The sequence below is a fragment of the Rhinopithecus roxellana genome, chromosome 12 (genome assembly GCF_007565055.1).
Source record: "Rhinopithecus roxellana isolate Shanxi Qingling chromosome 12, ASM756505v1, whole genome shotgun sequence".
Classification (NCBI taxonomy): Eukaryota; Metazoa; Chordata; class Mammalia; order Primates; family Cercopithecidae; genus Rhinopithecus; species Rhinopithecus roxellana.
This window is the reverse complement of record NC_044560.1, coordinates 90634818-90661065: the sequence shown is the minus strand read 5'-3', so window position 1 is coordinate 90661065 and position 26248 is coordinate 90634818. Positions and strand designations below refer to the sequence as shown.

The window sequence follows — 26248 nt, the reverse complement described above, 5'->3', positions numbered from 1 at the left end:
TCTTATACCATTTCTAATCCACTGATGAGGAAACTAAGGCCAAGGACTGGGAAATGACTTACCCAAGTTAATAAATGACTTGTCTGCCTCTGGGCTTCTATTTGCAGAATGCTCTCCCCACTTCCACTCCAAAACACTATCTTCTTGGCCAGGCATGGTGGCTCACACCTGTAATCCTAGCACTTTAGGAGGCTGAGGTGGGAGGATCTCTTGAGGAGTTCAAGATCAGCCTGGACTACATAGTGAGACCCCGCCTCTACAACAACAACAACAACAACAACAACCATCTTCTTCTAAAGATCCAGCTCCATGGTCACCTCCAGGAAGCCTTCTCTGATCACCACCCTTGGTACAGATAATCTGTCTCTTTCGCCTGGAGCCCCTGTCTGCAGTGCCCATCTCCATATGCCTTGGGATGTGATAATTGATCCAGGTGTCAGTTGGTCACTACACTGTGACCAATTCCAGGAAAGGAAAAATGTCTTACTCATCTTTGTAGCCGGTGTACAGCCTGGGGACCTGAACAGGAGAACAGCAGTTATGAATCTCCTCGTTCATACCCCTGATCTCCACAGATGATGGATTTCCTACCTTTGTTTCATCTTTTAATACCAGGTTCTGGGCCGGGCGCGGTGGCTTATGCCTGTAATCCCAGCACTTTGGGAGGCCGAGGCGGGCAGATCACAAGGTCAGGAGATCAAGACCATCCTGGCTAACACTGTGAAACCCCCTCTCTACCAAAAATACAAGAAATTAGCTGGGCGCGGTGGCAGGCGCCTGTAGTCCCAGCTACATGGGAGGCTGAGGCAGGAGAATGGTGTGAACTAGGGAGACGGAGCTTGCAGTGAGCTGAGATTGCACCACTGCACTCCAGCCTGGGCAATAGAGTGAGACTCCGTCTCAAAAAAAAAAAAACCAGGTTCTTGGTCATGCCACACACACATTTAGTCCCAGTTTGAGGTCTGAAAATGATCTTGACACATAGCAGGTGCTCAATAAATGGTGGTGTCTTCATTCGTTTTGTGCTGCTATAACAGAATACCACAGATTGGGTAGTTTATAAAGAACAGAGATTCATTTCTCACAGTTCTGGAAGCTGGGAAATCCAAGACTGAAGGGCCTTCATCTGGCCAGGGCCTTCTGTCATCCCATGGCAGAAGGTGGAAAGATGAGGGAGGAGGAAGTGTGTGGTGGGGAGGGAAAGGGCTGAGCTCTTCCTTTTATTGGGAACCCACTCCTTTGATAACAGCATTAATCCATTCATAAGGGAAGAGCCCTTTTGACCTAACCACCTCTTTTTTTTTTTTTTTTTTTTTTTTTTTTTGAGATGGAGTCTCCTCTGTCGCCCAAGCTGGAGTGCAGTGATGCGATCTCGGCTCACTGCAAGCTCCGCCTCCCAGGTTCACGCCATTCTCCTGCCTCAGCCTCCCAAGCAGCTGGGACTACAGGCGCCCGTCACCACGCCCGGCTAATTTTTTGTACTTTTAGTAGAGACAGGGTTTCACCGTGTTAGCCAGGATAGTCTCGATCTCCTGACTTCATGATTCACCTGCCTTGGCCTCCCAAAGTGCTGGGATTACAAGCGTGAGCCACTGCGCCTGGCTGCAGTGGCGCCATCTCGTCTCACTACAAGCTCCGACTCCCGGGTTCCTGCCATTCTCCTGCCTCAGCCTTCCGAGTAGCTGGGACTACAGGCGCCCGCCACCACGCCCGGCTAATTTTTTGTATTTTTTAGTAGAGACAGGGTTTCACCGTGCCAACCAGGATGGTCTCGATCTCCTGATGTCATAATCCGCCTGCCTCGGCCTCCCAAGGCGCTGGGATTACAGGCATGAGCCACCGTGCCCGGCCACCTGGTCTCTATTCTTAAAAGGACTTACTGAGCCCATCACACAGGTGGGGAGGCTTGGAGATGTGACGACCACTGTCTAAAGGGGTGCAGCCTGTCTTGGTGCTTGGGCCAGACCTCTAGGATCTCAGAGACCCTGTCTCTGGACAAGGAGAGTCTTCCTCCCTGAGCGGCAGAGCCGTTGTTGCTTATAGGAAATCGAGCTTTTGCGGGTAGAATTGGCCTCCTGCTGGGTGGATGGGGCTGGGGTTTCCTTGCTCTTACCTTCAGGTTCAAAGCTTTTTTCAACACACACTGCTTGTCTCTCTCTTTCTCTCTCCAAGAACCTCTAAGAAGAGGTTGTTCGGTGAACGTTTAGCTCACAGTTCTGTCCCCAACACCCAGAACAGAGAGAACCTGGCTCTTAGGAATGCCACATAAGTTTACTGAGTGAACAAACAAATGATGCTGGAAGGCAAATCTCTTACATTTCTGCTACATGTAAAATCCTCAGCTTTCGGGAGGCTGAGGCAGGAGAATCGCTTGAACCCGGGAGGTGGAGGCTATGGTGAGCTGAGTTCGTGCCATTGCACTCCAGCCTGGGCAAAAAGAGCAAAACTCCATCTCAAAAAAAAAAAAAAAAAAAAAAATCCTCGGCTTGAGATAGCAGCCTCTATATCCATCTCCCCACCTTGAAGTTCTTCCTTCTTCGTCTTCCCAACCCTGAACATATTCTTTCTCTTGACATGTCAATACCATCTCTCAAGTGTAGATCCACCTAGAATAGGTTCAGTCCCAGTGGGGAAAAAAAAAGTCATATCCCTTCCCACTGCAGCAAGGGCAGATTTGTACTGATGTACACAAGCCTCCTTTCAGATCACTGGCCTGGTTACTTGTCCAGCCTCTTCCTACCCTACTTTTTGTCCCATGAAGGCCTGTTTAGATTTTGCAGACCTGGCGTCTGGGTTGCTCCTCTGGTGGCTTTGCATATCTTTCCCCTCTAAGACTAATTAAGTGATAACCTTGTGTTTAGATGCAAGGAATCTAAATGGTTTTGATTTCCCAGAAACTTGGGAGCTGTCCTTGACTCCTCACTCTCTCACCTCCTACATCCAATTAATCAGAAATCATACTGTCTAAATATGTCCCTAATTGACACACTTCCTACCACCTTAGCAGCCATCACCTCGTAGGTCTCCTTGTACCTATCCTGTAATCCTTTTCCATTTGCAGTCAGACAGGTTTTAGTTTTTTTTTTTTTTTTTTGTGAGACAGAGTCTCACTTTGTTGCCAGGCTGGAGTGCAGTGGTACGGTGTCGGCTCACTGCAACTTCCTCCTCATGGGTTCAAGTGATTCTCCTGCGTCAGCCTCCTGAGTAGCTGGGACTACAGGCACATGCTACCATGCCCAGCTATTTTGTATTTTTAGTAGAGACGGGGTTTCACCATGTTGGCCAAGAGGGTCTCAATCTCCGCCTCGGCCTCCCAAAGTGCTAGGATTACAGGTATGAGCCACCATGCCCAGCCTAGGTTTTTAAAAAATGTAACTTGAGGGGGCCAGGTGTGGTGGCTCACGCCTATAATCCCAACACTTTGGGAGGCCATGGAGGGGAGGATCGATTGATCCCAGGAGTTCAAGACCAGCATGAGCTGGTCGACCACATCTCTACCAAAAATAAATTAGCAGGGTGTGGTGGTGTGTACCTGTGGTCTCAGCTACTCAGGAGGCTGAGGCAGGAGGATCGCTTCAGCCTGGGAGGTCGAGGCTGCAGTGAGCCATGATTGTGCCACTGTATTCCAGCCTGGACAACAGAGAGAGACCCTGTCTCAAAAAGAAAAAAGTAATTTGGGCTGGGCACAGTGGCTCACGCCTGTAATCTCAGGACTTTGGGAGGCTGAGGCGGGCGGATCACGAGGTCAGGAGATGGAGACCATCCTGGCTAACACAGTGAAACCCCGTCTTTACTAAAAAATACAGAAAATTAGCCAGGCATTGTGGCGGGCACCTGTAGTCCCAGCTACTCAGGAGGCTGAGACAGGAGAATGGCCAGAACCTGGGAGGTGGAGCTTGCAGTGAGCCGAGATGGCCCCACTGCACTCCAGCCTGGGTGACAGAGTGAGACTCCGTCTCAAAACAAAACAAAACAAAACAAAACAAACAAACAGAAAGAAAGAAAGTAATTTGAATGAAGGCACTTTGCTCTTAAAATCTTGCAGCTTGGCAGGGCATGATGGCTCACATCTGTAATTCCAACACTTTGGGAGGCCGAGGCTGGCGGATCACGAGGTCAGGAGATCGAGACCATCTTGGCTAACATGGTGAAACCCCGTTTCTACTAAAAATACAAAAAATAGCCGGGCTTGGTGGCGGGCACCTGTAGTCCCAGCTACTTGGGAGTCTGAGGCAGGAGAGTGGCATGAACTCGGGAGGCCAGCTTGCAGTGAGCCGAGATCACGCCACTGCACTCCAGCCTGGGAGACAGAGTGAGACTCCATCTCAAAAAAAAAAAAAAAATCCTGCAGGTTTACCCTTTGATCTGAGGATAAAGTCCTAAGTGTTTTAAGGCCATCTCTTTCATTTCCCACAACTCCACAGTTTGTCTCCCTTAGGGCTTTTTTTTTTTTTTTTTTTTTTTTGAGACAGAGTCTCTCTCTGTCGCCCAGGCTAGAGTGCAGTGGCACAACCTCGGCTCACTGCAACCTCTGCCTCCCGGGTTCACGCGATTCTCCCGCCTCAGCCTCCCAAGTAGCTGGGATTATAGGCACCTGCCACCACACCTGGCTAATTTTGTATTTTTAGTAGAGACGGGGTTTTACCATGTTGGTCAGGCTGGTCTCAAATGCCTGACCTCAGGTGATCTGCCCGCTTTGGCCTCCCAAAGTGCTGGGATTACAATTATAGGCGGGAGCCACCACGCCCGGCACTTAGGGCCTTTATAGATGCTGTTCTCCCTGCCTTCACTTAGGGACACCCCCTCCTTTCTTTTTCTTTTACTTTTTTTTTTTTTTTTTGAGATGGAGTTTCACTCTTGTTGCCCAGGCTGGAGTGCAATGGCGCAATCTCGGCTCACTACAACGGACTCCCGGGTTCAAATGATCCTCCAGCCTCAGCCTCTGGAGTAGCTGGGATTACAGGCATGCGCCAGCACGCCTGGCTAATTTTGTTTTTTTAGTAGAGATGGGGTTTCTCCATGTCAGTGAGTCTGGTGTGGAACTCCCGACCTTAGGTGATCTGCCTGCCTCAGCCTCCCAAAGTGCTGGGATTGCAGGCATGAACCACCGCGCCTGGCCTCCCCCTTCTTTCTTAGTACAAATGTAGCTTGATAGTAATAGCTATTAACATTCATCCAAGGCCAGGCAAAAGGTGGTTCATGCCTGTAATCCCAATACTTTGGGAGGCTGAGGGGGGCAGATTGCCTGAGCTCAGGAGTTCGCAACCAGCCTGGGCAACACGGTGAAAACCTGTCTCTACTAAAATACAAAAAATTAGCCCAGTATGGTGGTGTGTGCCTGTAGTCCCAGCTACTAGGGAGGCTGAGGCAGGAGAATCACTTGAACCTGGGAGGTGGAGGTTGCAGTGAGAGCCGAGATTGTGCCAAGATTGCGCGACTACATTCCAGCCTGGGTGACAGAGCGAGACTCCATCTCAAAAAAAAAAAATCTAAACAATTTCTGTATATTTATATATACTAGTTTACTCTCACAATAACCCTTTTAAGTGTTAATAAGGTTTATTAGTGTTGTTCAGATGAGAAATTTGAAGGTCAGAGATGTGAACTAGCTTGCCCAAGGTAATATAGGTAATAAGCTCCCCTGCTAGACAGTAAGCTTCATGAGGTCAGAGCTTGTGTGGGTTTTGCTCATCTGTGCCTAGTATTCATTTGTTTATTTAACAAATATCTAGGCCAGGTGCAGTGGCTTATGCCTGTAACCCCAACACTTTAAGAGGCCAAAGTGGATCGCTTGAGGTCAGGAGTTTGAGGTTGCAGTGAGCTAGGATCATGCCACTGCACTCTAGCCTGGGCAACACAGTGAGACTTTGTTGCTTCAAAGCTTCAAAAGAAATACACACGGCTGGGGGGGGGATGGGGGGGTGGGGGGCGGGTGGCTCATGCCTGTAATCCTAGCACTTGAGGAGGTGAGGAGGCCGAGAGGAGTACATTACCTGACCAGCCTGGGCAACATAGTGAAATCCCATCTCTACTAAAAATACAAAAAGTAGCCGGGTGTGGTGGTGGGCACCTGTAATTCCAGCTACTTGGGAGGCTGAGGCAGGAGAATCACTTGAATCTGGGAAGTGGCGGTTGCAGTGAGCCAAGAGCATGTCACTGCACTCCAGCCTGGGTGACAGAGCAAGTCTCTGTCTCAAAAAAAAAAAAAAAAATGGTCGGGCGTGGTGGCTCACCCCTGTAATCCCAGCATTTTGGGAGGCTGAGGCGGGTGGATCACGAGGTAAAGAGATTGAGACCATCCTGGCCAACATGGTGAAACCCTGTCTCTACTAAAAATACAAAACTTAGCCAGGCTGGTGGCATGCACCTGTAGTCCCAGCTACTCAGGAGGCTGAGGCAGGAGAATTGCTTGAATCCGGTAGACGGAGGTTGCAGTGAGCGGAGATCGTACCACTGCACTCCAGCCTGCCAATAGAGTGAGACTCCATTTAAAAAAGAAAAAAAAAAAAAAAAAAAAAAGCCAGGTGTGCGCATGCCTATAATCCCGGCTACTTGGGAGGCTGAGGCATGACAATTGCTTGAACCTGGGAGGCAGAGATTGTAGTGAGCCGAGATTGCGCCACTGCACTCCAGCCTAGGAGACAGAGGAAGATTTCATCCCCCCAAAACAAGAAAACACACATACACACAAATATATATTGAATATTTATTTATTTATTTATTTATTTATTTATTTGATTTTTAGCAACAGAGTTTCACCCTGTTGCTCAGGCTGGAGTGCAGCAATATAATCATGGTTCACTACAGCCTTGAACTCCTGGCCTCAAGTGATCCTCCTGCCTCAGACTCCCAAGTCGCTGAGACCACAAGCATGTGTCCCCACACTCAGCTAATTAAAAGAAAAGTTTTTTGTAGAGATGGGGTCTCACTCTGTTGCCCAGGCTGGTTTCAAACGTCTGGGCTCAAGCAATCCTCCTGCCTCAGCCTCCCAAAACACTGGAATTATAGGCATGAGCCACTGGGCCTGGCCAGTTACTGAATATTTAGTACCTGCTATGTTAAGCACTATTCTAGATTCCTGTTCTTGTGAAGGTTATATACCAGTGTGGAAAACATAGATACTAAACAGGTAAACAGATATAGGAACAACATAATTTTGGGTAGGAATAACAGGCTTGAAGACAAGAAGACAAGTTGCTGTGATAGTGATTAACAATGTTGACGGCTACCTTAGACCACAGGGGGTCTAGGAAGACTTTCCTGAGGAGTAAATCTATAGAAGGAGCACTCCCGTAAATGTTCCTTTTTGTTTTGAGATGGAGTCTCGCTGTGTCACCCAGGCTGGAATACAGTGGTATGATCTCAGCTCACTGCAACCGCTGCCTCCTGTGTTCCAGCGATTCTCCTGCCTCAGCCTTCCAAGTAGCTGGGACTACAGGCACATGCTACCATGCCCGGCTGATTTTGTATTTTTAATAGAGATGGGGTTTCACCATGTTGGCCAGGCTGGTCTTGAACTCCTGACCTCAGGTGATCCGCCCACCTCAGCCTCCCAAAGTGCTGGGATAACAGGCATGAGCCACCGCACCAGCCAATGTTTCTTGATTTAATATACTTAGTAGAATATAAACTCCATGAGAGAGGGAGTGACTTCTGGTCCACCATGGTATCTCCAGCCCCTGTATTGACATTGGCATAGAGTAGACTCAGATTAACCATTTATTTGAATGAATTAATATATAAATACACATATTTCTTCAGTCATTTACTTAAATCAGTGCTTTTGAAGAGGGATGTCTGTTTGCCTTTTGGCAATTTCTGTTTTTGGTTGTCACAGTGATGGCAAAGTTGGTTCCTGGCACTTATGGAAGAAGGGATGCTATATATCTTGCAATATGTGTGGACAGTCCCATATAACATAGTCCCATAAAGTGATATGACCTTTTTTTTTTTTTTTGAGGCGGAGTTTCACTCTTGTTGCCCAGGCTGGAGTGCAATGGCACTATCTCAGTTCACCCCAACCTCTGCCTCCAGGGTTCAAGCGATTCTCCTGCCTCAGCCTCCTGAGCAGCTGGGATTACAGGCATGCACCACCACGCCTGGCTACTTTTTGTATTTTTAGCAGAGACAGGGGTTTCTTCATGTTGGTCAGGCTAGTCTCGAACTCCCGACCTCAGGTGATCCACCCGCCTCGGCCTCCCAAAGTGCTAGGATTACAGGCTTGAGCCTGGCAAGTGATATGACTTTCAAATGACCTGCCAGACCCTCATGCAGATGAAAAGTCTTTTTATAATTATCCAAGCCTGTAAGAAACTTTAAACATAGGAGTAGAAAGTATTTCTGTGCCCTTAAATACAAACTAAATGTCCGGGAATACCACCAGCATGTCAATAGAAGGGATGCTTGTGTTTGGTTTCCTTGCAGCTTTACCAAAATGTGCTCATCTTTTCAGAAAATCCCATCACCCATGGATACTTCTTGCATTTCCAGCTCTTGACGATTCTACCTGTAGGCCAACAGTATTCTGAAAACTTCACAAACATTTACCTATAGGACCACCTATGACTTTATTTTAACTTATTTTATGTCGCCTTCATTTCACAATTAGGCTTACCATTAAATTTTTTTTTTTTTTTTTTTTTTTTTTAGATGGAGCCTCGCTTTGCTGCCCAGGCTGGAGTGCCGTGGCGCAATCTCGGCTCACTGCAAGCTCCGCCTCCAAGGTTCAAGCGATTCTCCTCCCTCAGTCTCCTGAGTAGCTGGGATTACAGGCGCGTGCCACCACGCCCGGCTCATTTTTTGCATTTTTAGTAGAGACTGGGTTTCACCTTGTTAGCCAGAATGCTCTCGATCTCCTGACCTCATGATCCACCCACCTCGGCCTCACAAAGTGCTGGGATTACAGGCGTGAGCCACCGCGCTCGGCCCCATACCATTTAATTTTAAACCTCATGCGTGTGTGCGGGTTAAATGGCTTCTCCATTCCCGGGTGATGGGTGGGAGGGTGTTAAGATTTATTTGTTATAGAAAGGGGCCCTGGGGGTCTCCTGCAACCGCGAGCTTGGGCGGTCCTCCGCGCGCCAGGGGTCGCTGTGGCGCCGCGCGGCCGCGCAGGGTCGCTCTCGCGTGGCCGCCCCGCCTCGGGCCCCCGGGCCGAGTGGGCGGGCACGACTGCGCCCAGGTCGCGAGGCGCCCTTCGACCAGCAGCGCCCGGGGCGGGCGGGTATAAATGGAGCGGTGGCTCCCTCGGCCGCCTCTCTCCGCCCCGGGTCGCTGCTGCCTGCGTCGCTTTCGGGCTCCGCAGCCTGAGTAAAAAAAGAGAAAAAGATAAAAAAAATCCGAAAACGCTTCAAAATCCTGAAAAAAAAAAAAAAGGAAAAGAAAAAGCGAATCCTCCTCGGAGAACCCGCGGGGAAGTCACTTTCGCACGCTTCCGGCCTGCCCCGCGCCCGCCGCCGCCGCCGCCGCCGCCGCCGCGTTTGGCGTCCGTCGGTCTCCGTCCATCGGTCCGGGGGTGAGCCGCCCGCCCGGCCCGCCGCGCCCTCCCCACGCTCGGGCCCCGAGCCCCGCGCCGGCCCCGGCGCACCACGTGTCCGCGCTGCCCTTCGCCGCCCGCCCGGGGCTCGCCGAGTCGGCGCCCACAAAGATTTGGTTTCCCTCTGCCCCGGCGGTTGTAATCTTAAACCGCCGGAGCCCGAGGCCTATATTTATAGAGAAACGCGTGTCCCCGGGGCCGCCGTGGGTAGCGTCCGGTCGCCTCTTAAAGGATTTTTACCGTTCGGAAGGGGATTCCCCGTTTAATTTTTTCCCTACTTTGGTTTTTTGAAATTTGGAGCTTCGCACCAGGACCGCTGAGAAGTGCAAAGTCGTGGGGAGGGCCGTATTGTGCGGAGAGCCTTTTGTCTGCGGTGCCGCAGCCGTGGGAGCCGGCCCCCGCCTCCCGTTTCCGTCCAGTCTCCGAGCCCGCCGACTCCAGCCCGTCCTCGCCGCCCCGGTGCCACCTGTGAGCCGCGGCGCGGGCCCGGGCTCCGAGGGCGCCCCTTTTGTCCTGCGGCGGGCCCGATAAGAAGTCCTCCTGGCGGGGCTCGGGGTGGTGGGGGGCGGGGAGATGAACGCTGCGGCCAGCAGCTACCCCATGGCCTCCCTGTACGTGGGCGACCTGCACTCGGACGTCACCGAGGCCATGCTGTACGAAAAGTTCAGCCCCGCGGGGCCTGTGCTGTCCATCCGGGTCTGCCGCGATATGATCACCCGCCGCTCCCTGGGCTATGCCTACGTCAACTTCCAGCAGCCGGCCGACGGTGAGTAGAAGCTGTGCCCACACGTGCGTGGGAGCCCGGCGGACCCCGGGAGTCGTCTTCTGGCAGGGCCCTCCTGCCAAGGAGGGCAGCATCACGACAGCATGTTGCTACCGAAGCTTGGAGCAGGGTGCAGAGATTGAGAACGCGGACCTGGCATCAGATGACTCGAGTTTCAATCTTGTTTCTACCACTTGCTAACTGGGTGACCTTGGGCTACTTACTGGTGTTGCTGGTAGTGGGGTTGGAAACCAAGGAAACTGTAAAACAGGATTAGAGTGAACCCACTGGCATTCCACTGTGTGTGGTCCTTGTCAGTGGGGCTGGGCTGTTACAGACCCTTCCTTGTGCCCTTCACAGGCTGGCCAAAAAGGCGGGACGTTTGAAACACAATTCCCCGCAAAAGTTCTACATTGTAGAGCTCCTGCCCGCTCTGCCACCTTTACTAACCTTGACTACCTGATATTGTGCTGATAAAGGATGGGTCAGGGCAGGCAGGAAGCAGGGGGAAGGTTTCTGTGCGTTAGACTAGCAGAGATTTAGGTTAGTGCCACAGGAGCTGCGTGTGCCAGGCCAGCTCCTTGGTCTGTGTGTTTGCCACTGGAGTGGAGAAGTGCTTTACGCTGGACAAATGGTATCCAGGCTCTGTGCCGTAGAGAGTGTTGTGGAGGTAGTTTGGGGAAGCGTCACTTGAAAATCTGGTGGCATTTGTCACCTCAGCTGTAACAGTGGTTTGCACTCATCAGAGCCCTTTTACTTCATCTAATCTGAAGAAAATGGGACTCCTGAGAAGGAAAAGGAATGCAAAAAGTTGGAAACCAAGTTGAGACTCCCAGCACAGTGCTCTGCCACCTCAGATTGTGGCCTTAGCATGGAGAGAGGTATGTTGCAGGCGTGGCAGGAGTGAGGCCAAAGGAAATCTGATCAGAGGCTGCACGTGACTCCAGATTAGAAGGGAACAACTGCAGAGATCATTACTGGGAGAAACAAGCCATTCTATGGCAAAGGATCTCCAGGTTGCTAGTTTTGAGGTCCCCACTTTGTTTTCTGTCTGAGGCCCAGAGTTACTACTTGCCCAGGTTGCAGCTGAGACCAGAGAATTGGACATGTTAAGAGGGACTAGGTATTGCTACCGTCAATCCAGTATGCTCCAAGCTGAGTTCTGTCTATGGCCATAGAAGCGCAAAGAAGATAGCTGAGTGTGGTCTTTTTAGGGGATAATGTACCACATTAGGTGTTGTCTGCCTTCTTGACTTTTGAACAAAAGTCATATCACTTAGAGATAGCAGAAGCCATTGGTCAGTGTGTCTGCCAACACATACTTCTGCAGGACTTCTCCCTGCTATAAATAAGTGCAGCCAGATTTGTCAGACTAAGCCGGCTTGCCTTGTGCAGTGCTGTCTGGAAATAGACGAGGAGCTGTGTTGAAATGGGCTCCTTTACTGCTAATTAATGAAATAGTTTGCGATCCCAGCTATCTATCTCTGATAGCCATCACAAGCAAACTCCTCCTTTCCTGGACTGTTCCTGACTTGGATCTGTCTTGTCATCTCCCCTTTTCCCAACTGCCCCCCATACAGATGAGCCCACCTTCTGAAGGGGATGGGGAAGTTTGTTGGAAATAATGAGTGAAAATAAATTCTCCTGGTTAAAGAAACAGTACTGTGTGGAGCGTCAGAGTTGGGGAATTTTGTCCCCCCCTTAAGTGAGGTGTTGCCTTGAGGCAAGGAGCAGATTCCACTGCTCTGACCCTGTCTAAATCCCCTCATGGAGGAGGTTCTGGGTGATGTCACCGATAGGAGATGCGGTCACAGCCTTAAGGAAAAGTGGCCACCAGATCTGGGCATCCTTGTTGCGGTTAGTGATGAGAAGTGTTTTGGCTGGCAGGTGGTGGTATATTTTAGCTTCTGGTTCTTTTTGTTGTTTGTTTTCGCTCTTACTGCCCAGGCTGGAGTGCAATGGCGCGATCTCAGCTCACTGCAACCTCTGACTCCTGGGTTCAAAAGATTTTCCTGCCTCAGCCTCCTGAGTAGCTGGGATTACAGGCTCCCACCACACACCCAGCCAATTTTGTATTTTTAGTAGAGATGGGGTTTCACCATGTTGGTCAGGCTGATCTCGAACTCCTGACCTCAGGTGATCCACCTGTTTCAGCCTCCCAAAGTGCTGGGATTACAGGAGTGAGCCAGGGTGCCCGGCCCAGCTTTTGGTTCTTTAAATTGTCTCTGGTGCACATAGGGACTTAGTTGGGAAGCTACAGAAGCTTTCCAAGGCACTGGATGGGGAACTTGGTTGGGCACCCAGGGTAGCTGAAGTCCTAGAATTCTACAGAACTTCGATTAAGGCTTCAAAAGGTAGGTGCAGGGCCTACCATGTGCGTGCTGTCTGCTTAGGCAGAAGGTATGGTGGTTTAATCCTTGTTGTGATGGTACAGAGAACTTTTCCATGTGTGATCAGTTGTATCCATTTTGGTGATTGATGCTTTTTTGTTTAAATAAATTTCTGTTCTCAGAAACTGAAAATAAAAGAAATTGGACTGAATTCTGAATAGAGGGATAGCACCTTTTTTTTTTTTTTCCAGATCATTTGCTCATAGGTTTAGTCGCTTGTCTCCGTAGATGGATTGCAGACTAAATGACTTGATAACTTGGATGCAATACCTCACTGAAAAATAAATCAGATAATCTAGTATTAGTTTCCTAATCACTGGCTAGCTGCACAGCTTAGTCACCCTAAACATAAGTTTGTTCATTTTGTAAAATGTGTAATTTCAGATGTCCCACCTGAGTCATGGTGGGTGGTAGTCTGCAAAGTCTCTTCCAAATGGTAAAGCTTAGTCAAATGTGAGGTATTGTCATTGGATCTTGGTGTCATTAAGGCCATTTAGATTATCTTTACTTATGGCCCCTTTATCCAACAAGGGCACAGACCCAGAAGGGCGTTTAGACTTCTGTCATGAAGTAGAGTCATTACCTGGAACTTATTCTACCCTTACTAACAGTGCAGGCTGGAGGAATCTGATGCCCTTTTATTGCCTTTTATGAAGAGTGATTACCTTGAAAAGTCCTGGAGTAATCTGTTCTTAGGATGTTGGCCTGTGGGAGCTGACGTGTTCTCTCCTTATTGAAATGTGTTTCTCTCTTACAGCTGAGCGGGCTTTGGACACCATGAACTTTGATGTGATTAAGGGAAAGCCAATCCGCATCATGTGGTCTCAGAGGGATCCCTCTTTGAGAAAATCTGGTGTGGGAAATGTCTTCATCAAGAACCTGGACAAATCTATAGATAACAAGGCACTTTATGATACTTTTTCTGCTTTTGGAAACATTCTGTCCTGCAAGGTAAACATTGATTAAATGATTTTAGCAGAATAATTGATTCTCAAAAACAAGATAAATACCAAATGGAAAAAACTACCTTGGCATCAGGATACAGGAATTTTCAAAATGCTGGACATGGAATTCTAAAAGTTCCCATGGGTAATCTCAGGGCCACACCCAGCGTAACCAGCACACGTTTTCATACCCTTGTTCTTTCCTCAGCCTGAAATACCTTTCCTGTTCTTCAGTTTTGGAAAGCCCCAGGTTTTTCTTTTGGGATGGGGGAAAGGAGAGGACCCGAGAAGTATCTCTAGTCTTCAGGAAACTTAATCACGTTAGAAGCATAAATTCACTCTGTTCCTTGTACGTATCTGTTTTATGCTGAGCACTTTAAAACTTAAACAGTGGTGGTGTAGGTGTTTAACACCATACTGCACTGAAAATCTGTTGTGGCCTTGGAAAATGTTTTCTCTTCTGCAGCACTGTGGTTTGCACCCAGATCTCTTAAAATGTGTTGTTGTGTTTTAAAGAGACAGGGTCTTGCTCTGTCTGTCACCCAGGGTGGAGTGCAATGGTGTAGTAATAGCTCATTGTAGCTTCGACCTCCAGGGGACAAGCCATCCTCCCACCTCAGCCTCCCAAGTAGCTGGGACTACAGGCATGTACTACCACATTCAGTTAATTTTTTTATTTTTTGTAGAGACAGGGTCTCTCTCCATTGCATAGGCTGGTCTCCAGCTCCTGGCTCCAATGATCCTCCTGCTTTGACCTCCCAAAGCATTGGAATTACAGGCATGAGCCACAGCACCCGATTTTAAGTGTTTTCTTTGTTTTTTTTGTTTTGTTTTGCTTTGTTTTTTATAAAAAGAAAACATTTGGAATAGAAACAGCCTAGTAGTGGCTACCTTTGTAAATGGAACACTTACTAGGTACCTGGTGCTGTGCTAGGTGTGAGAAAAATTGTACTCGTGTACTTGGCCACCTTTGGCCATGGATGGGCTAAAGCCTCTCAGGCACAAGATACCCTGAGGTTCTCATGTCTCAGGAGCTGGCCAGTGGTGCTAAAGTGGTCCACCTTGTCTTTGACAGGTGGTGTGTGATGAGAACGGCTCTAAGGGTTATGCATTTGTCCACTTCGAGACCCAAGAGGCTGCCGACAAGGCCATCGAGAAGATGAATGGCATGCTCCTCAATGACCGCAAAGTGTGAGTGTCCCAGTCCGGAGCAACAACCATCGCATGAGCCAGCCGTGGCCCCACCTCGGTATTAACTGGCACACACAAGGCGGCTACTGGTTCTCGGCCCAAGTGTGGCCTGCTCCTACCTCTCCACTCCAGGGCTGGTGAGTCTCCCTGCCTGAGCCGTGGCAGCCCTTTTGACTCGCCGAGGTGGGCTTCCTGCCCAAGCCATGGCCTGCCTGCTGCCTCTCCCTTAAAGGCATCTGTCTGTGGGTTTTGTGAGCATCAACAACTGGGGCTGGCTGGAATGCAGCTCTAAGCTCACTCTGAGTCGGGGTCTTGGCCAGCGGCAGAGTGGAGAGGGCCCTGGACTGACCAGGAGCTATACACTAGCAGCGTGACCTTGGCTTTCCTGTGACTCAGGTCTGTCCATGGGTCCCTCGCTAGTGGTTGATGCCAAATTGTCCCCGCCGTTCTCCGTTTTCTGACTTATGATTCAGTGACCTAATGCAAGGCTGGCTCCACAGTAATACTTGGTGACAATGAAAAATCCCATCCTTTTGCAGAAAAACTTCGTAACAGACCTGTTGCTTTGGTGTGGTTGTTACTGTAGAATGCAGAGGGGGAACTTAGCAAAGCCATGTGGGGAGAAGAAGGGACAATAAGTCTTGGCTATTACAAGCCAAAATAATTCTTGTCCTTTGTGTCATTCAACATACCAGAGGATGGGTTATGTGTATAATGTCTGTGTGTCCAGTGGTTGGTTGATGTACAGATATCACTAAAAAGAAATATAAAAATGTCAGTGTATGGATAAATTTTCTTCTAAGTATAAGAGTACCAAAATAAATTTAAAAAGGAAAGGGTGCCCCTTCGCTCCAACAATCTCATACCTAGGATTAACCACTGTTAACAGTTTGGTTTGTATCCTTCCAGACCTTTTCTATGCATTTACATAGTTGCACAGAAATGAACGTTTTAAAAACATGGCCATCAGGTTTCTTCATGAAGGCAGTGTGATGTGGTAGGAGTAGCCCTGGTCTAAGCCAGGAGCCCTGGGGCTGGCCCTTACAGGATAGTCCTGCCTTTTTCTCTTTCTGCTGGGGACTTGGGTATCTCTGAGCCTCCTCGGTGGTGGATGGGGATCTCATGTTTTAACTTCTCCTGTCAGCCTTTAACTTGTATTCCTTTGGGTCCCTGGACATCATGTTTTATTCCTCTGGGTGATTACTTTTTTCATGGTTTCTTTTTAGATTTGTGGGCAGATTCAAGTCTCGCAAAGAGCGGGAAGCTGAGCTGGGAGCCAAAGCCAAGGAATTCACCAATGTTTATATAAAAAACTTTGGGGAAGAGGTGGATGATGAGAGTCTGAAAGAGCTATTCAGTCAGTTTGGTAAGTTGAGGGTCCTTGTCCCCACCAGACCCATCTCTTCTTTCTTAAGAGATGAGGGCGCTGCTCCAGAGATTTGCTTCAAGTGAGTTTCCAGAGGGAAGCCCTCTCTCCTTGAGCTGTGCTCGAGATGGTGTTACTAATGTTATGTCCTTTGGTAATAGGTAAGACCCTAAGTGTCAAGGTGATGAGAGATCCCAGTGGGAAATCCAAAGGCTTTGGCTTTGTGAGTTACGAAAAACACGAGGATGCCAATAAGGTGAGTGTACCACAAAGGTTGGGAAAAACTTGTGGGAGGTGGCCCCAGAGCATGGGCAGAGTTTTGCTAGCACCTAGCTAGAGCTGGGATGGTCTGAGTATCTAATAGTAGATGTACCATTACTATACTCTGGGATCATCTTCCTGGGTTCCACATGTTAACATCATGTAGGTGTTCACAAAGCACTTGGCACATACCTGTCACCTCAGCTGTCAGTTGTTGAAAGAATAGGACAGATGTTTGTTCCCCTGCAAAGGTGAGAGAACTAAAGCCCAGTGAGTGCTGATTTCATAACAGCACAGCAGCTACTTGTGGGCAAAGCATTGTGCCAGACCCTCAACATTTATCACTTAAATACCCACAAAAGCACCTGCAGAATTTACTGGCAGCCAGAAGATGATATCGCCCTGGGCTCATGTCAGCACACTTGTGTTTATACACCTGTGCTATATCTATATTATTTGGATCAATAACCTATTTAAATATTAACCTCATTTTACAGATGAGGAAGTTTGGATTTGTGTGACAGACTTCAGAGGTGGAATGAATTTAGATTTAGTGCTATAGTAGAAAGAATACTTGTTGGGACTTAGACCTCCGGAATAAGACCCCATCACTGCAACTTTATTTTAAAGACATTTTTCCTCTCTAGGCTGTGGAAGAGATGAATGGAAAAGAAATAAGTGGTAAAATCATATTTGTAGGCCGTGCACAAAAGAAAGTAGAACGGCAGGCAGAGTTAAAACGGAAATTTGAGCAGCTGAAACAGGAGAGAATTAGTCGATATCAGGTAAGGTGGTCTTGGCCCAGCCTAGCAATGGGATTTGCTGTGAAATATTTGCAGAACACCCTTATGTTTAGCAGGCTTTCTTTTTGGGGACTTGGAGTCTGTTCTTCCCATTTCCCCCAAGAAGATCAGGTTTAAAAGGGTATATACCTACTACATGTGTGACAGTGATTATTTTAAAACCAGAAACAAGAGAAATGAGTTTATTCATCAAGAAGCTCTCTATTCTGGAAGCCTCAGCCTGTTGCTAGCCATGTAGATTCTTTTTACTTAAATGAGCCTCCTTTGTTTGGCATGGCTTCAAGAAGACCCCTGCTGGGCGGGGTGAGTGGTCACCAGAGCAGCTGTGGGGAGAGGTGACAAAAGGTGACTGCACTGATGATCCTTGTCAGTTTCAGGGCAGTAGTTTCACAACTTTGAGCTTGCATCAGAATCACCAGCAGAGCTTGTTAAAACAGATAGCTGGGCTCCAGCCCCAGAGTTTTTCTGATTCACTGGGTTTGGGGTCTGACCTGAAAATTTCTTTTTTCTTTTTTTTTCCTTCTCTTGAGATGGAGTCTCGCTCTGTTGCCCAGGCTTGGAGTGCAGTGGCGTGATCTCCGTTCCCTGCAAGCTCCGCCTCCCAAGTTCACTCCATTCTCCTGCCTCAGCCTCCTGAGTAGCTGGGACTACAGGCGCCCGCCACCACATCTGGCTAATTTTTGTATTTTTAGTAGAGAACAGGGTTTCACCCTTTTAGCAAGGATGGTCTTGATCTCCTGACTCCGTGATTGACCCACCTCGGCCTCCCCAAAGTGCTGAGATTATAGGCATGAGCCACTGTGCCCAGCCGAGAATTTCATTTCTAACAAGTTCCCAAAGATACTGGTGCTCCTGGTCTGGGAGCTACTCTTTGGGAACCACTTTCTTAGGGAATATTTGTGGTATAGAAATGCAATTAACAGTGATCTTTTTCCTTCAGGGGGTGAATCTCTACATTAAGAACTTGGATGACACTATTGATGATGAGAAATTAAGGAAAGAATTTTCTCCTTTTGGATCAATTACCAGTGCTAAGGTATTATAATACTGAGATTTGGAGATTGAAAGCAGCACTATTCCATTATAGGTTTATTGGCATTTTTTCCATTGAAGGAATAGCATTTAAATTATGTTCATTTCTGAAAGTAGCTACTATGTTTTTCCAGCAAAACTTCTGGATACATTTTGGAGAATGGCATTTCGTTAGGTTAACATTACGCTGTTTCCCAAGCATTGGAGTCTGGAGAGGAATTTGGCCCAGCCCCTCCCAGCCAACCCAGAGCACCTGAATCTTTCCCATTCCTTGCTGCCTCGTGCCGGTGTGGGGACAGATGGTGCTACAGAATGAGCAGAGAAAATCCAGACAGGTTGCTTTCCATTTGTCTTGGGACCTGTCTCTACAGCTCTGCCACATTTTCTCCTCGAGAATGAAGGTATTTTGAAGATTTTGGAAGTGGGCTTGGGAACTTCTACCCTGGTCTTAGAGAGGAAAGGGGAGCAGAAGGTTTTTCCATGTTTCGTTTCGTAGTGTGCATCATTTGCTTGATTTTCTTTGATAATCATGTCAACTAAGTTAGCAGGATAAGTAGGAACTTCATTTTAAAGATAAGGAATTTTAGTCCTTGAACAAGAGATTGCTGACTACATGGGGATGGTGTACTGCTTGTCCTTAGCACTTTGGGAGCAGGATGGAAACTGGTGGCATCTGAACATTTTGGGTTATGGCCTGATGCAGACTCCGGTCTTGCTAAACAGAGGTGTACCAGATGCCACAAAATCCTTTAGTTGATGAGAAGGGAAGCCATGTGGGCTGTTGTAAAGGCATAGTGGCCCTGCCCTGGCTCTTAGTGGAATTTGCTCCCAACCTGGGAATGTGGAAAGCAATGTTACTAGTTGTAGTAGGGAGTTGGCTAGAGGCCAGTTGTGGGTTTGCCCAGTTCTTACCCTTTCCTTTTTGCTATGACCCTCTTGACTGGACCCCATCAGTGTAAGGAATGATCTTCTCTCCTTGCTTATCTGCCTAGTAGTCAAGTTGCAATTTGTTAAGAGAGCAAAAGCCATACCTTGAATTGTCACCATTTTCAAGATGATGGTGTGGCATTTTTTTTTTTCACATACCTACTGGCCTACCTAATTGGTAGAGAGTTACGGAGTGATGCACATCTTTACTTCCCTGTTCTCCACTTCAGGAGGCTCTCTGGGCCATTAAGACATAAAACAATGACAGTCACACCAGAGAAGACAGTGAATAACCTTTTCAAATAAGGAAAAATGCAATTTGTGAATGATGAACTTAATGTGGAAAAAGACTGTCTGAACCAGTAGACCTGTGGTTTTGCAGCTGCTTGGGGTATTTCATGGAAATTGAGCCTCAGGAGGGCAAGTAAGACTAGGATCTAGGCACCTATCTCTAAGCTGGCCATCTCGTTGAATTAATGGTGGTAGTCATTGATTACCTGAACATTTTATGACTCCTGTTCACATGTGGTATTCCTAAAGTGTTATCCTGATGTTGCTAAGAACTTGTTAGAGTTCTGTCCACTGAGGTCTTGGAGCAGATGAGATTGGAAAATAAATTGCTCAACACTACCCTCGAGATGTTTTGTGGTTACCCAGGGGTAGCTATCCACCAGGTATCAGGAAATATCTTTGAGTTCCTGGTTTTACCATTAGCCATATCATAGTGTTTTGGAACTTGAGCATCACCTGGGGACTTAAAGAAAGTGCCTAGATACTTTAGAGGTTGTGACTTAGTTGGTCTGGGGTAAATCCTATGCTAGTTTTGAATCCCTGACCTAGACTCAGTGGCTGCAGCATAACCCAGGCTTTCTGGTTCTTCTGAATAGTTCCCATCCCACCCAGGGACATCTTTTTTTTCTTATTTGTGGATTTGTGTTGGTTTTTTGTTTGTTTGTTTGTTTGGTTGGGTTTTTTGTTTTGTTTTTGAGATGGAGTCTCGCTCTGTCGCCCAGACTGTAGTGCAGTGGCGCGATCTCGGCTCACTGCAACCTCTGCCTCCCGGGTTCAAGCAGTTCTCCTGCCTCAGCCTCCTGAGTAGCTGGGATTACAGGTGTGTGCCACCATGCCCGGCTAATTTTTGTATTTTCAGTAGAGACGGGGTTTCACCATGTTGTTCAGGCTGGTCTTGAACTCCTGACTTCGTGATCTACCCACCTCGGCCTCCCAAAGTGCTGGGATTACAGGCATGAGCCACTGCACCTGGACCTTTTCTTTTTTGAGATGAGGTCTCACTACATTGCTCAAGCTGGTCTCAACCTCCTGAGCTCAAGCAGCCCTCCCACCTCAGCCTTCCAAAGTGCTGGGATTACAGGTACGAGCCACCACACCCAGCCAGGGACACCTTATTTTTTAAGTAGCTGGTTTCATTTTGCAGGTAATGCTGGAGGATGGAAGAAGCAAAGGGTTTGGCTTCGTCTGCTTCTCATCTCCCGAAGAGGCAACCAAAGCAGTCACTGAGATGAATGGACGCATTGTGGGCTCCAAGCCACTATATGTTGCCCTGGCCCAGAGGAAGGAAGAGAGAAAGGCTCATCTGACCAACCAGTATATGCAACGAGTGGCTGGAATGAGAGCACTTCCTGCCAATGCCATCTTAAATCAGTTCCAGCCTGCGGCGGGTGGCTACTTCGTGCCAGCAGTCCCACAGGTGGGTGTGCTGTTTGGTCACAGCTCTTGGGAACCTGCCTGCTGGCAGTATTCTGCAGTGGTTGGGGAGAGGGATCTTTCGTTATTAGAGTTCTAGAATGTCAGAATATGGAACCTTCAAGTAAAAATGAAGGACTTATCCATGGTCTCACACGCACACACACCCACAGTGGCAGTGGTAGAGTAAAACAGTCCCCATTAGCTGACCCCTCAGCTTTTGAATAGAAAGAACATTTAAATAATTAGCTTAGGTCCTCGTTAGTGAGATGAGATGAGTTACTTCTCTAGGGGGGGTTCAGTCCTTAAGAGGGTGTTTGGGTATTCTTCTGTCTTACAGGCTCAGGGAAGGCCTCCATATTATACACCTAACCAGTTAGCGCAGATGAGGCCTAATCCACGCTGGCAGCAAGGTGGGAGACCTCAAGGTAGGTGGTGGGGAACAGTGATTTGACGGCCTAGGATACACCTATCCTGGTCTCCCCTGCCTTTTCTGCTTCCCCGTTTTGAGGCATAGCCTAGGTTCTGGTCCACATCACTTCTGAGTGATGTGCAATTTTTCTCTTCACCAGGCTTCCAGGGAATGCCAAGTGCTATACGCCAGTCTGGGCCTCGTCCAACTCTTCGCCATCTGGCTCCAACTGGTAATGCTCCGGCCTCTCGTGGCCTCCCTACTACCACTCAGAGAGTCGGTGAGCAAACTGGCCTTTAGAAGTGTGGCCCGGGGAGGAGGGAGTCAGGATGACTAAGCTCTGCCCTGGGTTGGTCAGTTTGTTGGGCTCAAATTTATTGAGTCCTGGTTCTGTAATCTTAGCTGTGTGCTTAGGTGGCCACTTCAGGAGTCGAGAAATACGAGTTCTAGGTGTGTCAGTTGCTTTTAACATTCTTTGCTCATCGGTGACTCCTGTGAAAAAGTTAGTTGTAGAAGTTTGCTAGCTGGATGACTACAGAGGCAGCCTGTTCTTTTGGGCGGGGTGAGGAATACGAGGAAACAGCTCGTACAGAATATGTCCTGTATTCCAGGATGGTGGAAAGAGTTGTATGTTATTCTTTGGCTCATCCTCGAAAGTAGTAGTGGCCCCCTGTGCAATGTGTTGCGTAAACGTGCTTTGAAATTTCTCCTTCCGTGGGACGTGGCCAGTTGGACATCTGCTGCCAACACTGATGTGCATTTGCTGGTCTGTTGTAGGGTCTGAGTGCCCGGACCGCTTGGCTATGGACTTTGGTGGGGCTGGTGCCGCCCAGCAAGGGCTGACTGACAGCTGCCAGTCTGGAGGTGGTATTGGATGCACACAGAAGGGGGAAAGATGGGATTTGACGGGTCTTTGCCCAGACTGATGGGCTTTAATTGTATTTGTTCTTTCCCTAAGGCGTTCCCACAGCTGTGCAGAACTTAGCGCCACGCGCTGCTGTTGCCGCTGCTGCTCCCCGGGCTGTTGCCCCCTACAAATACGCCTCCAGTGTCCGCAGCCCTCATCCTGCCATACAGCCTCTGCAGGTGAGGTCCACCAGACAGAATGCTTAAAAGGATTTCCCCCATTTCCACTTGATGTAAAAGAAGCTTTGCTTTGATTCCTTCAACAGGTATTAAATGCCTGCTCTGTGTTATGACGCTATGTTCTGATTCACTGTCCCTGCCCTTTAGGGGCTCACTAGTGGGAGAGAAGGGGCTTAAAAGTGCTCTACCTGATGCCAGTTCACTCAGAAATGCCTCACAGGGGGCAGCCAGTGCTTCCTGCTCTCTTTGTACGGAATAATGTGCTCACTCAGCTCTTTGAGCCTCCAGGTCACTTCCACATCCAGTGACCTATTGGATCCTTGGCTGCTCTGCACAGATGATTGGTACATTAAGGCAGGAAATAACTTCAACTTACAGATCGGATGTTCAGCTTCAAAGATGTAAAGTGTGTGTAGGAGGGGAAGGGGTTGAACCTAGAGCTTAAATTTTCTAAACTGTAACTTGCAGTCTCTAGACGTGTGCTCTAGATGCAGCTAGTTTATTTCAGAGCTTAATAGCAATTTGCCATGGAGGTGTCACCCTAAGCCTTCAGTTCCATAAGCTGCTTAGTAGATTACTCTTTTTTTTTTTTGAGAAGGAGTCTCGCTCTGTTGCCCAGGCTGGAGTGCAGTGGCCGGATCTCAGCTCACTGCAAGCTCCGCCTCCCGGGTTCATGCCATTCTCCTGCCTCAGCCTCCCGAGTAGCTGGGACCACAGGCGCCTGCCACCTCGCCCGGCTAGTTTTTTGTATTTTTCAGTAGAGACGGGGTTTCACCGTGTTAGCCAGGATGGTCTCGATCTCCTGACTTTGTGATCCGCCCGTCTTGGCCTCCCAAAGTGCTGGGATTACAGGCTTGAGCCACCGCGCCCGGCCAGTAGATTACTCTTTAACTGTGCTATCTCATACTCTCTGAGTTGGGGATTTCTTAGAACTTGATGCTATGTAAAATACCTTTTCTCTGCAAGGCTTTGACTAGCATTGACGTTGCATGTTGACAGTTTTTAGCATTTGATACAAGAACATTTGGTACAGTTACGGTGATGTGGAATGTAATTATAAATGTGTTGATATTTACACCCTTTGATCCAGTCTGCACTGAGATTTACCCTAAAGGAAAACAGTAATTTTCAGGAAAAGCTTATATACAAGTGTTCATTTTACCCTTATTTATAACAAGGCTTTTCATTCTTGAGTAACTGTGGGTGCATTAAGGAAATGTCAGAAAATACTTGCCTCGCGCTATAGGTTTGTTTTATTATTTACCTTTCACTTCACTTTCTGATTGCATTCCTCTTTTTTTTTTGAGACGGAGTCTCGCTCTGTCACGCAAGCTGGAGTGCACTGGCCAGATCTCAGCTCACTGCAAGCTCCGCCTCCCGGGTTCATGCCATTCTCCTGCCTCAGCCTCCCGAGTAGCTGGGACTACAGGCGCCCGCCACCTCACCCGGCTAGTTTTTTGTATTTTTTAGTAGAGACGGGGTTTCACCGTGTTAGCCAGGATGGTCTCGATCTCCTGACCTTGTGATCCGCCCGCCTTGGCCTCCCAAAGTGCTGGGATTACAGGCTTGAGCCACCGCGCCCGGCCTTTTTTTTTTTTTTTTTTTTTTTTGAGACAGAGTCTCACTCTGTCACCCAGGCTGGAGTGCAGTGGCCGGATCTCAGCTCACTGCAAGCTCCGCCTCCTGGGTTTATGCCATTCTCCTGCCTCAGCCTCCCAAGTAGCTGGGACCATAGGCGCCCGCCACCACACCCGGCTAGTTTTTTTGTATTTTTTTAGTAGAGACGGGGTTTCACCAGGTTAGCCAGGATGGTCTCGATCTCCTGACCTCGTGATCCACCCGTCTCAGCCTCCCAAAGTGCTGGGATTACAGGCTTGAGCCACCGCGCCCGGCCCAGCATTCCATTTTCATTGTAATTGGTTGTGTTTATGTCCATACCACTCTGTTCCTCACAATATCCCTCAATCCTTCAAGGACTGAAATTAGTTCCTTTAGAGCAAGGACAGCCACCTCTTCTCCTCTTTCACATAGTCAGATGTTCAGATACTGAACAGGTGCTCAACCACCATCAAGTGTTGTCCTGTCGTTGGTGCTAACCCACTGCCTCTCCTGGTTCCCAGGCACCCCAGCCTGCGGTCCATGTGCAGGGGCAGGAGCCACTGACTGCCTCCATGCTGGCTGCAGCACCCCCCCAGGAACAGAAGCAGATGCTGGGTGAGTGACCCACTTCCTTGCAGAAGAAGAGGGGCCCAGAGCCTGGTGCCAACTAGGACGCCAGTGTCCACTGTTTACTGGGATTTGATTTGGTTTTTTATTAACTACCCTCCCCATAGGAGAACGCTTGTTCCCACTCATCCAAACAATGCATTCAAACTTGGCTGGGAAGATCACGGGAATGCTGCTGGAGATTGACAACTCTGAGCTGCTGCACATGTTAGAGTCCCCCGAGTCTCTCCGCTCCAAGGTGAGCTGGGTCGCAGACACTGCAGCTTCAGCTCTCAGCTTGGGAAGATTGGGGGCAAACTTGGACACCCAGGTGCAGCAGAGAGTGGGGTCTGCTGCCCCCAGGACCCTTCTCGTCATGCCTTTGACTGTGACTGGAGGCTGCTGTGGGTATTTGGGAAAGTAGTTAGCACCAGAAGCCTGGGGATCATCTGTACGGTTAGCTTTGGTCCACCACTAGGTCTGGGCAGTAGGGAGGGGTGGAGTAGCTCTCCTAGATTCACTGACCACCTGAAGATTTCTTGCAGGTAGATGAAGCTGTAGCAGTTCTACAGGCTCATCATGCCAAGAAAGAAGCTGCCCAGAAGGTGGGCGCTGTTGCTGCTGCTACCTCTTAGACAAGGAAAAACCGTATGTGTGGCTCTTTTCATTTTTGTTCCTATGAGCATTGTCTTCGTGGTTTGACCTGAGGTGGTATATATGCTCACTGCTTAGCTCTGGGAATACAATAAGTAGTTAGTTACATGGAGCATGTTGCAGGTGACTTCTTATAAGGACTGTGGACTTTGTCTGCAGGGGCTTGAGTGAATAAAGGTTAACTAATACTGGTTGATGGTGGTAGGTGTCTCCAGATAGGGAAAGAAGAGAGTAAAATGAGCTAAGGAAAAAGCATGTGGTAAGAACCAGAGCTGGTGAGCTGGTGTGTTGGGAGGGTTGACTTGGCATAGTCATGACCCTCTTGTCAAGGGCCTCAGGAGCCTTGTCGTCTAGTGGTAAAGACCAGAGATGCTGCTAAACATCGTACAGTACACAGGAGGACAGAACCAACAGAATGCCCAAAGTGTCAGTAGTGCTGAGGTTGAGAAATTTCTCTTCTAGATACCTTCCTTTTATCCATTAGATGTTAATGAGTCTAAATTATTTGATTATGCATTTATTTGTGTTGGTGCTTTTCTTTACAGGATTCAAAAGCCAAATAACCCCTTACGGAATTCAGCTCAAGGTTTGAAGACTTCTAGCTTGTCCTATGGACCTCAACACCAACGATTACAAATTGCAAATTTAATAGGTCATTTTGTATCAAAAGGTCAATTATGAAGCGCCTAGAATTTTTCAATTATACGAATACGTTCTCTGGGTTCTGCTGTGGCCCAGACAGTGTTAACTTTTTTTTTTTTTCTATTGTGGGTTTTGATTTTTTCCCCCAGAAACTGGTTTTATTTGATGTACCCAAGTCTTACGTTTCTCAATAAAGAAAAAATCTCCATAAAACTGCCTCTGTCTCTGACCACAGTTTTACTCTATGAATTCCAGTTTTCACTGGAAGTAACTTTAGGATGTGAATTGGTTCCAATGATAGTTTATTCCTTCTTGACTTGAAGCTGACAAAGG

The 26248-nt window shown here is 48.2% G+C and overlaps 1 protein-coding gene and 1 non-coding gene across 6 annotated transcripts; both read left to right on the top strand.

Annotated features, from left to right (window-relative positions):
• The first annotated feature begins 9184 nt into the window (after positions 1–9184).
• Positions 9185–26129, top strand: PABPC4 (poly(A) binding protein cytoplasmic 4). Of its 5 annotated transcripts, none has more exons than XM_010354185.2 (16): positions 9185–10301; positions 13446–13639; positions 14708–14823; positions 16050–16189; positions 16351–16445; positions 17098–17235; positions 18194–18289; positions 20648–20920; positions 21257–21344; positions 21489–21608; positions 22106–22192; positions 22287–22414; positions 24535–24628; positions 24748–24878; positions 25165–25224; positions 25819–26129. In XM_010354185.2, exons 1-16 carry the CDS (start codon positions 10109–10111, stop codon positions 25834–25836), a joined length of 1971 nt encoding a protein of 656 aa, XP_010352487.1. In that variant the 5' UTR covers positions 9185–10108; the 3' UTR covers positions 25837–26129. The 5 variants fall into 5 exon arrangements, with proteins under 5 accessions (XP_010352487.1, XP_010352488.1, XP_010352486.1 ...); XM_010354186.2 differs by having other exon boundaries at positions 21489–21560; positions 25165–25267; positions 25819–26128; XM_010354184.2 differs by having other exon boundaries at positions 25165–25267; positions 25819–26128.
• LOC115892565 lies at positions 18535–18669 on the top strand. The gene has a single exon (XR_004052434.1). It is a non-coding gene; the product is annotated as a small nucleolar RNA SNORA55 (small nucleolar RNA).
• Positions 26130–26248: the final 119 nt, after the last annotated feature.

What these genes read in the sequence shown, in the direction of transcription:
- PABPC4 (XM_010354184.2), top strand. Translation starts at nt 10,109, where the DNA reads ATGAACGCTGCGGCCAGCAGCTACCCCATGGCCTCCCTGTACGTGGGC. An exon ending in GCAAGGTGGGAGACCTCAAG is followed by an intron (nt 21,345 to 21,488) that starts GTAGGTGGTGGG and finishes TCTCTTCACCAG; the next exon opens with GCTTCCAGGGAATGCCAAGT. An exon ending in TACTACCACTCAGAGAGTCG is followed by an intron (nt 21,609 to 22,105) that starts GTGAGCAAACTG and finishes GGTCTGTTGTAG; the next exon opens with GGTCTGAGTGCCCGGACCGC.